Raw genomic sequence first — 17,936 nt, forward strand, 5'->3', positions numbered from 1 at the left:
ACTGTTGCAGCTTCCTACAGCTTGTTGGTTGGGGCCAATCTCTCACCGCTGCAACCTTGTCCAGATCAGGGGCGACGGAGTTAGAGGAGATGATAAACCCCAGGAAGGACAAAGACGTGCGGTGAAACTCGCACTTCTCGCCCTTCACAAACAGTCGGTTCTCTAACAACCGCTGCAGGACCTGACGTACATGCTGGACATGGGTCTCAAGATCCGGAGAAAAGATGAGAATATCGTCCAGATATACGAAGACGAATCGGTGCAGGAAGTCCCGCAAGACGTCGTTAACCAAGGCTTGGAACGCCGCGGGGGCGTTGGTGAGGCCAAACGGCATGACCAGGTACTCAAAGTGACCTAACGGGGTGTTAAATGCCGTCTTCCATTCGTCTCCCTTCCGGATCCGAACCAGGTGATACGCATTTCTAAGATCCAGCTTAGTAAAGATTTTGGCTCCATGCAGGGGGGTGAACACGGAATCCAACAATGGCAACGGGTATCGGTTGCGAACCGTAATCTCATTCAGCCCCCTGTAATCAATGCATGGACGGAGTCCGCCATCTTTCTTGCCCACAAAAAAGAAACCTGCCCCCATCGGGGAGGTGGAGTTCCGGATCAGCCCGGCAGCTAATGAGTCCCAGATGTAGGTCTCCATTGATTCGCGCTCAGGTCGTGAGAGGTTGTACAGCCTGCTGGACGGGAACTCAGCGCCTGGAACCAAATCAATGGCACAATCGTACGAACGGTGCGGGGGAAGGGTGAGTGCCAGATCCTTGCTGAAGACGTCAGCAAGATCGTGGTACTCAACCGGCACTGCCGTCAGATTGGGAGGGACTTTGACCTCCTCCTTAGCATGTAAACCGGGAGGAACCGAGGATCCCAAACACACCCGATGGCAGGTTTCGCTCCACTGAACCACCACCCCAGACGGCCAATCAATCCGGGGATTGTGCTTCAACATCCATGGGAAGCCCAAAATCACGCGGGAGGTAGAAGGAGTTACAAAAAACTCAATCTCCTCCCGATGGTTTCCAGACACCACCAGAGTTACTGGTTGTGTCTTGTGTGTGATTAAAGGGAGGAGGGTGCCATCTAGTGCCCGCACCTGCAATGGCAAAGGAAGCGCCACCAGAGGGAGCCCTACCTCCCTTGCCCATCTGCTGTCTAGCAAATTCCCTTCTGACCCCGTGTCCACCAGTGCTGGGGCTTGAAGGGTTAAATCCCCGCTCAGGATTGTAACTGGGAGTCGTGTGGCAATCTGTGTGTGTCCCACGTGAATGTTTTGACCCCCCCTTAGCCCAGTCTCTAAGGGCGGTTGTTGTTGTGGCCGTTTGGGGCAGTTTTTCTGTATGTGCTCCTTTGAGCTGCAGAGAAAACACTCCCCGCAGACCAGTCTCCTCATTTTGGCCCTGTGCGTCTCCCTAACAACGTCAGCAGGGGGAGCTGTTGCCCCACGGAGCGCTGCGGCTGTGGAGCGTGGGGAGGGCGGCCCCTTTTCGAACCCGGAAGGGAGAGGGACGGCGCGTATCCGGCCACGTCCTTCGCCTCGCTCCCGACGGCGTTCCTCCAACCGACTGTCTAACCGTATAACGAGATCGATAAGCCCATCTAAATCCCGCGGTTCCTCCTTAGCTACCAGATGCTCCTTCAGGACCGATGACAGTCCGTTTATGAAGGCAGCGCGGAGCGCAACGTTATTCCAGCCGGACCTCGCAGCCGCGATGCGGAAGTCGACTGCATATTCGGCTGCGCACCGGCGCCCCTGTCGCATTGACAGCAGCATTGTTGAAGCGGTCTCTCCTCTGTTAGGGTGATCAAACACTGTTCTGAACTCCCCCACAAACCCAGTGTATGCTGATAATAACCGTGAGTTCTGTTCCCAGAGCGCCGTAGCCCAGGCGCGTGCCTTACCCCGAAGCAAATTAATAACATAAGCCACCTTGCTGGCGTCAGACGCGTACATCACGGGTCATTGTGCAAAGACGAGCGAACACTGCATCAGAAAGTCCGCGCATGTCTCCACACAACCCCCGTACGGCTCAGGGGGACTTATGTATGCTTCAGGGGATGGTGGGGGGGTTTGTTGAACGACCAGTGGAATGTTAATACCCGGCACCGGGTCGGCAGGAGGAGGAGCCGCAGCAGCGCTCTGATCGCGCGCTTCCACCTGTGCGGTGAGAGCCTCCATCCTGCGATTAAGGATGACGTTTTGCTCGGACATCAAATCCAGCCGAGCGGTAAAGGCGGTGAGGATTTGCTGCAACTCACCGAGCACGCCTCCTGCAGACGCCTGTGCACCCTGCTCTTTCATTGGCTGTCCAACAGATGGATGACGCCTCTCGGGATCCATGACGCTGGCCGAGATATCCTGTTGTGAAAGTGTAGTGACATGGACCCACAAGAGGGGGCGCAAATGAACGGTCAATAGATGAGCTAAAAAGTAACAATTTAATGTTGTGAAGGTGCACAACGAATACACAGACAATCTCAGAATCTGATAACAGTCAATCCACAAAGGTGACGTGTGGGCAGGCTCGAGGATAGAAGACGTCTGTCCTGAGAAGAGCTGGAACCACACGATTTCCGCCGCCACCGAACCTGGTGAATACTGGAGCCGCCAAGTCCCGAATTCCCAGGTGATCACCGTCCCCGACTGTCGGATCTGGTACTGCTGGCGAAGAACAAAGACAGTCAAGTGTGGGTGTCTGTACACCCGGTAACAACAACGGTGGGAATGCCACCTCCACCTCTAACACACACTCATGCAGCGTCTGTTTAACCACTTATCTGACGGATGTAGGACGAAACAGTCGTGATCCACGCCGGTCCTCTGGTTGACAGCTGCAAAACAATAGCTCTTAGAATCAAATAATACAGGCAGAGACAGTTACCTCCATAGAAGTACAATATCTCGGCAACGAGGTGGAGATGACGTCTGGTCTTTATGGAGTGAGATGCTGTAGAGTAGATGGGTGACAGCTGTCAAGAGATAATGAGTGACAGCTGTCACCCCCGGCTGTGTCCGTGGCGGCAGCGCCCTCTCGTGCCTGAAGCCCGCACTTCAGGCAGGGTGCCCTCTGGTGGTGGGCCAGCAGTACCTCCTCTTCTGGCGGCCCACACAACATGTCTGCCATTATGTGCAGCTTGCTACCTAGCTAGCTCGCTAGCTGGGACTGGCGCGAGGCTAGTGTGAAGTGTGTCAGCCTGTGGTGGAGGAGCTCAGCAGCACCCACTGCTCGGTAGGGACAGAAACTGTGATAGAAGTCAGAAAGAGTGATAGAAGTCAGTCTCCAAACACAAGCAGCTACAAAAAACCCCACCAGAAATAGAAGCTCGATTTGTCGCTAGTCATTTTTAACAAAGAAAATGCCACTAAGAGGATTAGGAAAGTCTCCGGTTCAACTCAGAACAGAATGAAAATTAAAAAATGCTCCCACGGATGTTTACACCAAAAGATCGCTGATTCGCTCATTTCACTGTCAATCAAAAAGGGATTCTGCCTCAGACAGATCATCTAATCATCATGCAGAAGCTGAGCGTCCGGGCCAGCCGAGGCCAGCCCACTGCCCCATAGACCACCAGAGACGCTGAGCGTCCGATGGGCGGGACAAAGCCCAGCATTTATCCAATGACTCGTCTCGTTTCGCTGCACTCTTTGCTTCGCTATTGAACTCTGTGGACGCTCAGCGTCCACACTGTTTAAAGCACTGTGAAGCTGTGGGAATGAGTGAGAGGAAAGCCGCATCATTACCAGTGATAAGAAGCTGATTCTGAACAAAAGTTGAGCACGTTGTAGCGCATATTTAGTCAATGACATCTACACACAACAGTATATATTTGATCACTTATTTTTTGACATTTTAGGGAAAGCTGAGCTTCCCTTGCAGTCTTAGAGCAATCGCCTCTGATCAGTGCAACTTTATCAAAGGAAATGCAACAGGCCTGTGATGATATGACTGTGGAGTCTTGTCAAGGCTGGGTTGCCTGGCAAGGGAAAATATCGCCTGTGATATGGTTGATGTCCACTGGCTGAACCATGAACAAAGACATGATGTTGGAGAATGAATCTCTGTGACTTTGTGCAGTAATGTGTGTTATGATGTGAGAACTAGGAACTTACTCAAAAATCAAACCTCAATATGCAGGATAGCTTGAACACAAATGGTAAGTTGTTGTTGTCCATTTGGCTGCTCCCATTTTTGTTTGGGGTCGCCACAGCGAATAGAGCCAAATCCGCATTGGTATTTGACACAAGTTTTACGCCGGATGACCTTTCTGACGCAACTCCAATGTTACCTGGAGAAACACACACACAGCCGCTGGTGTTCCAGAGAGGTCTCCTATCCAAGTACTAACCAGATGCCACAAATACAAAAAAAAAAAAAAAAAAAAAAAAAGTGAGGACAGGAATTCAACAAAAATACAAATGTAACCCAAGTCCCATGTAGCTATCTAGAGTTGGTAGTAATGGGACTGAGTTCGTTGATGAACTATTTTATGTTTTTATTACCCTTCAATTTACCTTTTTTAGGGTTTTACTAAATCTTCATTTTGTCAGGATGTGAGTTTCTGCCTGGTTTTGTTTTCATGCTTTTGCCACGTTTGTTTCTTTTTAGGCTTATTCTCTTGTTGGGGTTTTTCCTGCTTGGGTTTTACTGTCCCTGTCTCTCTTGCTTGTCTCACCTGTTTCTTGGTGGTGGGCGTTTCCCTCTCCCTGGCCACACCCTCATTCTGGTGCGTTCCACACACACCTTCTCCCAATCTGCACTTCATCACCTGGGTGTATTTAAGATCCTCTTTTTGCCCTGTTTCCTCGCCATATTGATGTGCTCTATGCCTTCTCTCCAGCTATGTATATCTTTTGTTCTCGACCTGCTTGCCACCTGTATTCTTCGACCCCCTGCTTGTACCCACAACCACGTGCCAGCCTGATGCTCTTGCTTTTGTTTGCCTTGTTGGACCTGTGTACCAGACCCTGTTTTCCGCCCAAGTAAACTGCTTTTACTTACAGAGCCTTGAGTCCGAGTCCTGCATTTGCGTCCTGCCACAACTGTTTACCAGTCGTGATACATTTCTGAGCTCCCCTAAAAAAGTTAATAAGGACACCACACAACTGTACTTTAAATGCACTACTTTAAATGTACTTTAAATGTTAACAGGTATTTATGTACAAAATTGGAAAAATAAAAATTGGTACCTCTGTTTTGGTAAGAATAAAAAAATAAATATAGACAATACTCAAAATATTAGAAATAAAAATGTGCAAAATGAAATGAGGTTTCTTCATTTTTCGAGGGTTTCCTTTAAGAAAAAAACAAAATCTCTTACACAAACTCAACCCACTAAGGGTGAGGGACATCCGGGACGTGCAGAATTAAGGAAAAATTAAGATAGTCAATAACAAAGGGGAATGTAAAAATCCAGAACTGAGTCAGTGCGAAACGTGCTCCATGCACACGTTCTCTCACTGCAGCTTGTTGCCATGGCAATATATGTTTTTATTTATATCCATGTAAGTACAGCAATCAGACACATGTCCCTCACAGTGGACAGGTGTAAGTCCATGTCCGTCCAAACACAGTAGGTGTTGTCCAGCTGGAATGTCCAGAATGGCAGATCACCACAGCCACTTCTGTCACAGCCACGCCTCCTGTCAGTTCTCAGCACACACACCAAAGCCACAGTCATGTGGACAGCAGTCTGCTGTCGTGTGAAGAGTGCAACTGGCCACACATTTTCTAAGTGCCATGCGAGCGGTGTTAGATGTTTGTGCGTGGCACTTGGAATTTGGCCTACACCTGCCGCGAGAGGGTGCGATGGGTTCGCACAGCGTATACTTTGTCTTTCAGCCGCTGGTGTGCGCAAATAGTTGTAGCAACAGGTGTATGAGGCGTTGGAGGCAGGGACGATTTCACACGGTTTGCACACGATTCCTGTGTCTTGCGCGCTAAGTGCGCACTTCGCCCAAGCTTTGCACTGTGTGTGAAGGAGCCCTAAGCCAGTTCAGAGTGCACTGGTTTGTGAGGTACGACAATAGATAGAAATCTGAGAGGAGTTGGTGTGAGAGGTGGTTGAAGTGGTCAGCAAAGACAAAGTGTTATGTGGGCCGTTGAAGAGGATGTACTGCTGGCCCACCACCACCAGAGGGCGCCCTGCTTGGAGTGCGGGCTCCAAGCACGAGAGGGCGTCAGACCCAGAAGAAGTGACAGCTGTCACTCATCACACCAGCTGTCACTCATTCACACCACTACATAAGCCGGACTGCAACTCCACCTCCCCGCCGAGAAATCAACTACCGAAGAGGTAATATTCTCTGCTGTATCCCTACTGTGACTTACGTCTAATCTGTTTTGCAGCCGTTTTTCCTGTGGTGCACTGCTGGGTTGGCGTGTAGTGAGAGAAGCGACGTCTTCGCATCTCACTCCATCCAGATAAGTGGTAACAGGAGCTGCTAGTGTGTTCCTAATTGGAGGTGGAGGTTCTCCCTCCAAACTGTGTACAGACTGTGGTATTACTGAGTGTGCGAATTCACACTCATCCATCCTGTCTTTGTTTTCTGCCAGCAGTACCAGGGTCGACAGCCGAAGACAAAGGCCACCTGGGGACTCGGGACTTGGCGGCTCCGGTGTTCTTCAGGCCGTTGGTGGTGGAAGCCGTGTGGGACGCGGCTCATCTCTCGTCGTGGGTCTTCTATCTTCGAGCCTGCCCACACGTCACCTGGTGTTAATTGTCTATTTATATCTTGTGTGAATTTAGTTGTGTGTTGTCACAACATTAAATTGTTACTTATTGGCTTATTCATTGTCCGTTCCTTTGCGCCCCCTGTTGTGGGTCCGTGCTACGACACCTTCCCAACAGGATTTCTCGGCCATTCGTCATAGATTCCGAGGGGCGTCAACCCGAGCTTGAACGGCCAATGGAAGAGCCAGGAGCGCAGGTGTCAGCGGGAGGCGTGTTGAGTGAGCTGCAGCAGATTTTAACCGCCTTCACGGCTTGGCTGGATTTGGTGACCGAGCAGAATGTTCTCCTTAACAGGAGGGTGGAGGCTCTCACCGCCAGGGTGGAAGATTGTCTGTATGTTCGTTGTGCACGTTTCACAAGATTAAATTGTTACCTTTTGGCTCATCTATTGACCGTTCATTTGCGCCCCCTGTTGTGGGTCCGTGTCACTACACTTTCACAACACGGAGGCTGTGTCGAGACGTGCGCAGACTTCCTCATGCAGTGTTCGCTCGTCTTTTCACAGCGTCCTGTCATGTACGAGTCAGACGCCAGCCGGGTGGCTTATGTTATTAATCTGCTTCGAGGAGAGGCACGCGCCTGGGCTACGGCGCTTTGGGAGCAGAATTCATGGCTCCTAACGTCTTATGCTGGGTTTGTACGAGAGTTCAAACAAGTTTTTGACCATCCCAACAGAGGCGAGACCGCTTCGAGCGTGCTGCTGTCAATGAGACAGGGGGCGCTCACTATTCCCCCGCACCGACCGTACGATTGTGCCATCGATTTGGTCCCGGGCGCTGAGTACCCGTCCAGTAGGTTGTACAACCTCTCACGTCCGGAACGCGAATCAATGGAGACCTACATCCGGGACTCTTTAGCTGCCGGGCTGATCCGGAACTCCACCTCCCCGATGGGTGCTGGTTTCTTTTTTGTGGGCAAAAAGGACGGTGGACTCCGTCCATGCATTGATTACAGAGGGCTGAACAAGATCACGGTTCGCAACCGATACCCATTACCTCTGTTGGATTCAGTGTTCACGCCCCTGCATGGAGCCCAAATTTTCACGAAATTAGATCTTAGAAATGCATACCACCTGGTTCGGATCCGGAAGGGAGACGAATGGAAGACGGCATTTAACACCCCGTTAGGTCACTTTGAGTACCTGGTCATGCCGTTCGGCCTCACTAACGCCCCCGCGACGTTCCAAGCTTTGGTAAATGACGTCTTGCGGGACTTCCTGCATCGGTTCGTCTTCGTATATCTGGACGATATACTCATCTTTTCCCCGGACCCTGAGACCCATGTCCAGCATGTACGTCAGGTCCTACAGCGGTTGTTGGAGAACCGGCTGTTTGTGAAGGGCGAGAAGTGCGAGTTCCACCGCACTTCTTTGTCCTTCTTGGGGTTCATCATCTCCTCCAACTCCGTCGCCCCTGATCCGGCCAAGGTTGCGGCGGTGAGAGATTGGCCCCAACCAACAAGCCGCAGGAAACTGCAGCAGTTCCTCGGCTTTGCAAATTTCTACAGGAGGTTCATTAAAGGCTACAGTCAGGTAGTTAGCCCCCTGACTGCCCTGACCTCCACCAAGGTCCCCTTCACCTGGTCGGATCGGTGCAAAGCCGCGTTCAAGGAGTTGAAATGCCGGTTCTCGACTGCACCAGTTCTGGTGCAGCCTGATCCTGATCACCAGTACATAGTGGAAGTGGACACCTCTGACTCAGGGATAGGAGCCGTGCTGTCCCAGAGCATGGAGGCTGATAAGGTTCTCCATCCTTGTGCCTATTTTTCCCGCAGGTTGACCCCAGCTGAACGGAACTATGACGTCGGCAATCGGGAGCTCCTCACGGTGAAGGAGGCTCTTGAAGAGTGGAGACACCTGCTGGAGGGGGTGTTGTTGCCTTTCACGGTTTTCACGGACCATCGGAACCTGGAGTACATCCGGACCGCCAAGCGGCTGAACCCCAGGCAAGCCCGCTGGTCTCTGTTCTTCGGGCGCTTTGACTTCCGGATCACGTACCGCCCCGGGACCAAAAACCAAAAATCGGATGCGTTGTCCCGGGTGCACGAAGAAGAAGCCAAGGCGGGGCTGTCGAACCCCACCGAGACCATCATCCCCGAGTCCACTGTCGTGGCCTCCCTCACCTGGGACGTGGAGAAGACTGTCCGGGAGGCCCTGGCAAGGAGCCCGGACCCGGGGACCGGCCCCAAGAACAGAATGTACGTCCCACCAGAGGCCAGAGCTGCCGTATTGGACTTCTGTCACGGATCCAAGCTCTCCTGTCATTCCGGAGTGCGTAGGACCGTGGCAGTGGTCCAGCAGCACTTCTGGTGGGCGTCCCTGGAAACCGACGTTTGGGACTACGTCCAGGCCTGTACCATCTGCGCCAGGGGCAAGGCAGACCATCGAAGGACCTCGGGACTCCTTCAACCCCTGCCGGTGCCTCACCGCCCCTGGTCTCACATCGGCCTGGACTTCATCACGGGCCTCCCGCCGTTCCAGGGCAACACCATCATTCTCACGATGGGTGGACCGGTTCTCCAAGGCGGCCCACTTCGTGGCCCTCCCGAAGCTCCCGACGGCCCAGGAGACGGCAGACCTCCTGGTCCACCACGTCATGCGGCTGCATGGGATACCATCGGACATCGTATCAGATCGTGGTCCCCAGTTCTCTTCGCAGGTTTGGAGGAGTTTCTGTAAGGAGCTGGGGGCCACCGTGAGTCTCTTGTCCGGGTACCACCCCCAGACAAACGGCCAGGCAGAGCGGGCTAACCAGGAGTTGGAGCAGGCCCTTCGCTGCGTCACCTCCGTGCACCCGGCGGCCTGGAGTCACCATCTGGCCTGGATCGAGTATGCCCATAACAGCCAAGTCTCGTCTGCTACCGGCCTCTCCCCTTTTGAGGCATGTTTGGGGTACCAGCCCCCATTGTTCCCGCTGGTGGAGAGAGAGGTCGGTGTGCCCTCGGTCCAGGCCCACCTCAGGAGGTGCCGTCGGGTGTGGCGGACCACCCGCTTTGCCCTGTTAAAGGCCCGGACGAGGGCAAAGACCCATGCGGACTGCCGGCGTTCCCCGGCCCCCACATACCAGCCCGGGCAGGAGGTGTGGCTTTCAACAAAGGACATCCCTCTCTGTGTGGACTCCCCGAAGTTGAAGGACAGATTCATAGGACCCTTCAAAATCCTCAAAATCATCAACCCGGCCGCAGTGAAGCTTCAACTCACAGCTTCACTGCGGATCCACCCTGTGTTCCATGTGTCCCGCCTCAAGCCACACCACACCTCGCCCCTCTGTGCTCCTGGACCTACGCTGCTCATTGACGGGGAGCCTGCTTGGACAGTCCGCAGGCTCCTGGACGTCTGTCGTAAGGGCCGGGGGTTCCAATATCTGGTGGACTGGGAGGGGTATGGACCTGAAGAACGCTCCTGGGTGAAAAGGAGCTTCATCCTGGACCCGGCCCTCCTGGCCGATTTCTACAAGAGACACTCGGACAAGCCTGGTGGTCCTGGGGGGGGTCCTGTTATGTGGGCCGCTGAAGAGGAGGTACTGCTGGCCCACCACCAGAGGGCGCCCTGCTTGGAGTGCGGGCTCCAAGCACGAGAAGGCGCCAGACCCAGAAGAAGTGACAGCTGTCACTCATCACACCAGCTGTCACTCATTCACACCACTACATAAGCCGGACTGCAACTCCACCTCCCCGCCGAGAAATCAACTACCGAAGAGGTAATATTCTCTGCTGTATCCCTACTGTGACTTACGTCTGATCTGTTTTGCAGCCGTTTTTCCTGTGGTGCACTCTGCTGGGTTGGCGTGTAGTGAGAGAAGCGACGTCTTCGCATCTCACTCCATCCAGATAAGTGGTAACAGGAGCTGCTAGTGTGTTCCTACTTGGAGGTGGAGGTTCTCCCTCCTAACTGTGTACAGACTGTGGGATTACTGAGTGTGCCAATTCACACTCATCCATCCTGTCTTTGTTTTCTGCCAGCAGTACCAGGGTCGACAGCCGAAGACAGAGGCCACCTGGGGACTCAGGACTTGGTGGCTCCGGTGTTCTTCAGGCCGTTGGTGGTGGAAGCCGCGTGGGACGTGGCTCATCTCTCGTCGGGGGTCTTCTATCTTCGAGCCTGCCCACACGTCACCTGGTGTTAATTTTCTATTTATATCTTGTGTGAATTTAGTTGTGTGTTGTCACAACATTAAATTGTTACTTATTGGCTTATTCATTGTCCGTTCCTTTGCGCCCCCTGTTGTGGGTCCGTGCTACGACACTTTCCCAACACAAAGAACAGTAATATCTGATGAAATCAGAGCAACTTTGATTGATCGTGTTCTTGTTCACGGTAAGAGCATGACAGAGGACAAAGGGTCCAACCAAACATCAGTAGATTCACTGTGTCCACCAGAATCCCAAGATTTAGAGAAGAGAACAGATAATTACCTTTTCTGACATTATAGTAGGTAAATGTTGACAGGAATTACTGTATGACTGTACTATATACTTTACCACAGTATACAATTCTATTTCTTTGTAAAAACAAAAACATAAACAAAAAAATCAAAACAGGGAAATAACAGTTTTGACTTAAACCAGTTTTGACTTAGACCAGCTTAAACCCTCCAGTCATCTGGAAGGGTTTGTGCAGCCACCACACAGCTGTGAGAGCAGACTGGAATATTACATGTCGCGAGAATGAGTTACAGTTGTCCTCAAGACTGCACATCAATCAATCAATTCAATCAATTTTTTTTTTTATATATAGCGCCAAATCACAACAAACAGTCGCCCCAAGGCGCTTTATATTGTAAGGCAAGGCCATACAATAATTATGTAAAATCCCAACGGTCAAAACGACCCCCTGTGAGCAAGCACTTGGCTACAGTGGGAAGGATCATGATATCAGCATGAAACAGGTCTTCAAATATCTCTCCAGCTTACTTTCTTTTAGAGTTTAAAAGTTGCTATAATTTAGCTTTCAGACTTGCAGCCTTGATCTTAAAATGATTTTGGGAAACACAGACCTGGAGTGGGTTTGGATACCTCAGGTGTGCCCAGACTGTGGACACGGGATGTTGGGTGGTGCAGAGAGCTGTGATAGTTGTGACTGGTGAGGCAGCGACTGCGATGAAGGCTGTTTGTGTTGTCACTGCTGGAGCGGGTCATGACCTTCTGTGGTCTTCGGACAGTCAGTACCATGCAACGTCTGTCCGGGAAACAATCACAGTGCAGTCGGGAGTGAGAGGACCGCAGCCAGTGGAAACCTGGAACCCAGACACAAATGCATGTATCATCACTGTGAGATACAACTCCTGCTCACTGAATGTGTCTCATGTCTATTAGACCCCATTCCTATCAGGCTGCTCAAGGAAGCCCTACCATTAATTAATGCTTCGATCTTAAATATGACCAATCTATCTTTATTAGTTGGCTATATACCACAGGCGTTTAAGGTGGCAGTAATTAAACCATTACTTAAAAAGCCATCACTTGACCCAGCTATCTTAGCTAATTATAGGCCAATCTCCAACCTTCCTTTTCTCTCAAAAATTCTTGAAAGGGTAGTTGTAAAACAGCTAACTGATCATCTGCAGAGGAATGGTCTATTTGAAGAGTTTCAGTCAGGTTTTAGAATTCATCATAGTACAGAAACAGCATTAGTGAAGGTTACAAATGATCTTCTTATGGCCTCAGACAGTGGACTCATCTCTGTGCTTGTTCTGTTAGACCTCAGTGCTGCTTTTGATACTGTTGACCATAAAATTTTATTACAGAGATTAGAGCATGCCATAGGTATTAAAGGCACTGCGCTGCAGTGGTTTGAATCATATTTATCTAATAGATTACAGTTTGTTCATGTAAATGGGGAATCGTCTTCACAGACTAAGGTTAATTATGGAGTTCCACAAGGTTCTGTGCTAGGACCAATTTTATTCACTTTATACATGCTTCCCTTAGGCAGTATTATTAGACGACATTGCTTAAATTTTCATTGTTACGCAGATGATAACCAGCTTTATCTATCCATGAAGCCAGAGGACACACACCAATTAGTTAAACTGCAGGAATGTCTTACAGACATAAAGACATGGATGACCTCTAATTTCCTGCTTTTAAATTCAGATAAAACTGAAGTTATTGTACTTGGCCCCACAAATCTTAGAAACATGGTGTCTAACCAGATCCTTACTCTGGATGGCATTACCCTGACCTCTAGTAATACTGTGAGAAATCTTGGAGTTATTTTTGATCAGGATATGTCCTTCAATGCGCATATTAAGCAAATATGTAGGACTGCTTTTTTGCATTTGCACAATATCTCTAAAATTATCAATCAATCAATCAATCAATTTTATTTATAAAGCGCCAAATCACAACAAACAGTTGCCCCAAGGCGCTTTATATTGTAAGGCAAGGCCATACAATAATTATGTAAAAACCCCAATGGTCAAAACGACCCCCTGTGAGCAAGCACTTGGCGACAGTGCGAAGGAAAAACTCCCTTTTAACAGGAAGAAACCTCCAGCAGAACCAGGCTCAGGGAGGGGCAGTCTTCTGCTGGGACTGGTTGGGGCTGAGGGAGAGAACCAGGAAAAAGATGATTAGAAAGGTCTTGTCTCAGAGTGATGCTGAAAAACTAATTCATGCATTTATTTCCTCTAGGCTGGACTACTGTAATTCATTATTATCAGGTTGTCCTAAAAGTTCCCTGAAAAGCCTTCAGTTAATTCAAAATGCTGCAGCTAGAGTACTGACAGGGACTACAAGGGGAGAGCATATTTCACCCATATTGGCCTCTCTTCATTGGCTTCCTGTTAATTCTAGAATAGAATTTAAAATTCTTCTTCTTACTTATAAGGTTTTGAATAATCAGGTCCGTCTTATCTTAGGGACCTCATCGTACCATATCACCCCAATAGAGCGCTTCGCTCTCAGGCTGCAGGCTTACTTGTAGTTCCTAGGGTTTGTAAGAGTAGAATGGGAGGCAGAGCCTTCAGCTTTCAGGCTCCTCTCCTGTGGAACCAGCTCCCAATTCAGATCAGGGAGACAGACACCCTCTCTACTTTTAAGATTAGGCTTAAAACTTTCCTTTTTGCTAAAGCTTATAGTTAGGGCTGGATCAGGTGACCCTGAACCATCCCTTAGTTATGCTGCTATAGACGTAGACTGCTGGGGGGTTCCCATGATGCACTGAGTGTTTCTCTTTTTTCTCTGTATGCACCACTCTGCATTTAATCATTAGTGATTGATCTCTGCTCTCTTCCACAGCATGTCTTTTTCCTGATTCTCTCCCTCAGCCCCAACCAGTCCCAGCAGAAGACTGCCCCTCCCTGAGCCTGGTTCTGCTGGAGGTTTCTTCCTGTTAAAAGGGAGTTTTTCCTTCCCACTGTCGCCAAGTGCTTGCTCACAGGGGGTCGTTTTGACCGTTGGGGTTTTTCTGTAATTATTGTATGGCTTTTGCCTTACAATATAAAGCGCCTTGGGGCAACTGTTTGTTGTGATTTGGCGCTATATAAATAAAATTGATTTGATTTGATTGGATATATCCATGTCTGATTCTTCATGTCAGTAGTACATGGAAGCTTTTGAGCGTGCACAATGTTTTCAGTCAATCACAAGTTTTTTTGATGATCACTCTAACCCATCAGGTTGGAGGGATTTAACAGAAAATGTGTTTTTGCTGACCTTGTCCTTTCCTCAATCTTCTCCAAAAGTAAATCATGTCAAGATATCTGCCAAAGCGATTATATCTGCCACTATGTGCGGTGAAAATAAGTCAGGTTCAGTAACAACTGGGCATTGCCCGTGGGAATCCGCAAGCTCTAGACTGGGTCGTGTTTATAAAATAAGTAGCTGACATTTTTCAAGGGTGGTAATAAATTATGTAAAGTTCCTATAATGACTTGGAATAGTGTGTGAGTCCAGAATGTGTGTGAGTCCAGAATGTTTTTAGAACTTTAGACCTCAACAGTTTTTAGAACCCTTTTTTCCTGTTAATTATATAATTTTTAACATTAATTTACTGTCTTAATGCATTTATAAATTGTTTAGGTTCTTGTTATCATATACACACTATTATGATTATTATTAGTATTAGTATTATTAATATTATTATTTTATTTAAGATAATCCATAATAGTCCCACAACGGGGAAATTTACGCTGTTACAGCAGCACAGAGACAGTCACAGAACAACAGTGGAAGTATCCAAAAATAGGGTAAATATGGAAGTCAAGTTCTGTGCAGAATAACAATATATACAGTAGAATAGACTACACTATATACAAGCAGAAAGAATGATTCATAATATTGCACGAGTGTTCAAGTGATGTTGTACATGTGTACATGTATTATTACACAGAATGTGTAGTATTAATGCAAACACCTGCCCTTGAATAGGGGCCTGCCGCATTTAATGACTGGGTCAAAACTTCATCCAAAAAAAATTAATGCTGACCTTAAATAAGCACAGGCCATTGGGCCTCATGTATCAATGTTGCGTACTTGTGGCGTATATTTACGGCGTAAACGTGAAATACACCAAAGTCGCCGTGACATGTATCAAGCAGTGCGCACCTGCCCATTTCTGGCATACGCCTGATGTGATCTTGATAAATGCGGCGGGTGGAAACGATCGTAATTATAATAAACACGCCCATAAATATTCAGACTCCACTTCAGACACACCCTCATTTTAAGACATGGAAGCCAGGAAGACGGCAATGAAAAAGAACTTCACCAATCACGACGCGTGCCAATAGAGCGTCAAAACCGGCCGTTGTATCAATTGTTTTGTAGTATATAATCAATAAAGTGTTACAGTGGTCCCTCGTTTATCGCGGGAGTTACGTTCTAAAAAATAGCCCGAAATACGCGAAACCGTGATGAAGTCAGCGTTATTTTTTACAATTATTATAGATGTTTCAAAGCTGTAAAACCCCTCACTACACAGTTTATACACTTTCTCAATCAGGCATGAACATTTTCTCACTTTTCTCTTGTGTGTAAACACTCTCAAAGTTCAAACCTTAGTAGGAAAATAATACCAAACTGTTTCAGGCCCAAACATTTGTTTGAGAAATAAAAATAGAAAGTTTTCCAATAAATAATTATGATGGCATTTAGAACTAACAAATTAATTTTAACGATCAACGAACGAGGTCGGACACATAAGAAATTATTAATAGTGACTGACCAGTATGTCACAGATCGCTCCTCTGCGTCCTGACGCTGCGCCTTTTCCCACTCACATCTCACTGCAGCAGGTGTTTGTTTCCGTGTAACAAACACAGTTATGAGTAGTTGTTGGCGCTCTTTTTTCTTCTGGGTGACAAGATTCTTATAAACAGATACGCAGAACACAGAACACTGTAAAAAAAAAAGGCATGCAAAATTGGACTAAATACTCCGCGAGACTCCGAGGCCACGACAGATGAACGGCGTTATAGCGAGGGACCACTGTATTCTCTTTCACATGTCAATAATTCTTGACATGTGGATATTTGCTCGCTCAATTAATAAGACACGCCTAATCTGTCAGATTTCTTTATTTTTAAATGTATTTCTGTATTTATTTTATTGTGACAACGGAATGGAGACGACAAAACCTGATTGCAGCACGGGCGAATTAAGGGAATGACGAAACTACAGTTGTTATTATCAGTTTCATTGTCTAAAACGATCACACCACATAAAGTTAAGCTCAGCGCTGCTCTGGCTCCAGGCTCGAAGTCTGGAGAAAAGGGCGTGCAGCACTTTCTTTGCAGTCAGCGCTGTAGCCACGGATCGTGCTCCATAACAATCCCGCAAAAGCGGGATTTGTATTGATTATTATGTAGTATAATCAGGAAAGTGTTATTTATGTAACATATGCATTGATTTGTATAATGGCACTGTTTATCATGTTGATCATCTTCATTTTTATGTGGATTCCAGCGCTGGTTCGTTTTGGTGTATAATTTACGCCACCTCTCGACCTGGTGTATATTTTCAGTGCAGCGTACGCCAACGACCACATTGATAAATGCCAAGTAGTGCAGCCGTTTTGGCATACACCCCATGTACACTCAAATATCGCCGTACGCAACATTGATACATGAGGCCCATTATGTGCATTAAATGGATTACATTTGGTTGAGTCACTCTTTTTTCTAAGGCCGCTGTGGAGTGTTATGTTAAAGCCTGGTTTATGCTTCTACAGCTCCATAACTTAAAGCTCTCCGTCGCGTTGGTGTGCATTTTATTACATTTTAACCACAGGAACAATGGCTTTTTCTGGATTAGTTTTTCCCTCAAGGAGCGCCACGTCATTATACAAGTATCAACCTCCAAACCAATGTTATGGTACATGCAGTTTGTCTTCATGGATTGCAGGTAATTTTAGTGTCTTTCTAGTTTTTACTTCCGTGTTGTAAAGTTGGTTATTTGTCCGGACTTTTCTGCCAAATGTATTTGATCCATGATCAAAATGTAATTGATGAGCACACTGCAAAAACTATTAAAATATGATGGGAGAGGAAAGAGTGAAAACCTAAAAGTGACAAATCACAGCCCTTGTGGTCTCCATCGTGTAGCAGGTGTGCGTCAGGCTATGGGGAGGGTTCACAGCCATGCAGAGGGCTCTGATCTAAAGTGGTTCTCTTTGGTTTGCCACACCCAGGTTATCTGTGAAACTTAACAGCATATTACAGTGCAGGCAGCAAGCAGCATTTTGTTAATAATCACCGGTGTTCTGCTGCCTTGGTGTTTACTCTGCTCTCCTGCCACTCCCCTTCTGTTTTCCTCCAGGCACCGCATCACTGAACTGATGAACACTTGTCAGCAATCATCCACACCTGCATTTAAACACTGGGTCTTCCACTCCACACTCGCCAGAGAATCAGTATCCTTATCCCTGTGGTACCTGACTTCTTTGTCCTGTGTAGTTATTCCATGTTTTCTTTTGTCTCTGCATTATTCATTTTTGACTTGCCTTCTGCTCCTTTTTCCAGCTTTTCTGCCACCTGTCAACTACATTGTAGCCACCTGGTTCTGGTCCTATGCCATACCCCGCATTCCGGTCCAGCCTGTGTCTTCATGCTCCAGTGTCTTCAGGAAGATCTCCAGCATTATTCAATTCATCATTATTCAATAAATTGCTACCCTGCTTTCACCACAGCTCCCTGCATTTTGGGTCCAATCTGATTCATCGGCTAACTGTAACAGGATTGTCTGGTCCTGTTACGGAC

At 48.1% G+C, this 17,936-nt stretch overlaps 1 protein-coding gene across 1 annotated transcript in view; it reads right to left on the reverse strand.

The window, feature by feature from the left end:
• Window positions 1-17,936, reverse strand: part of il16 (interleukin 16) — a 236,540-nt gene that overhangs the window by 59,767 nt on the left and 158,837 nt on the right. Inside the window, 1 exon segment of the mRNA XM_034184100.1 lies at window positions 11,752-11,972. Coding sequence (XP_034039991.1) covers window positions 11,752-11,972 — 221 coding nt within the window.

This window comes from Thalassophryne amazonica, chromosome 2 (genome assembly GCF_902500255.1).
Source record: "Thalassophryne amazonica chromosome 2, fThaAma1.1, whole genome shotgun sequence".
NCBI classification, from domain to species: Eukaryota; Metazoa; Chordata; class Actinopteri; order Batrachoidiformes; family Batrachoididae; genus Thalassophryne; species Thalassophryne amazonica.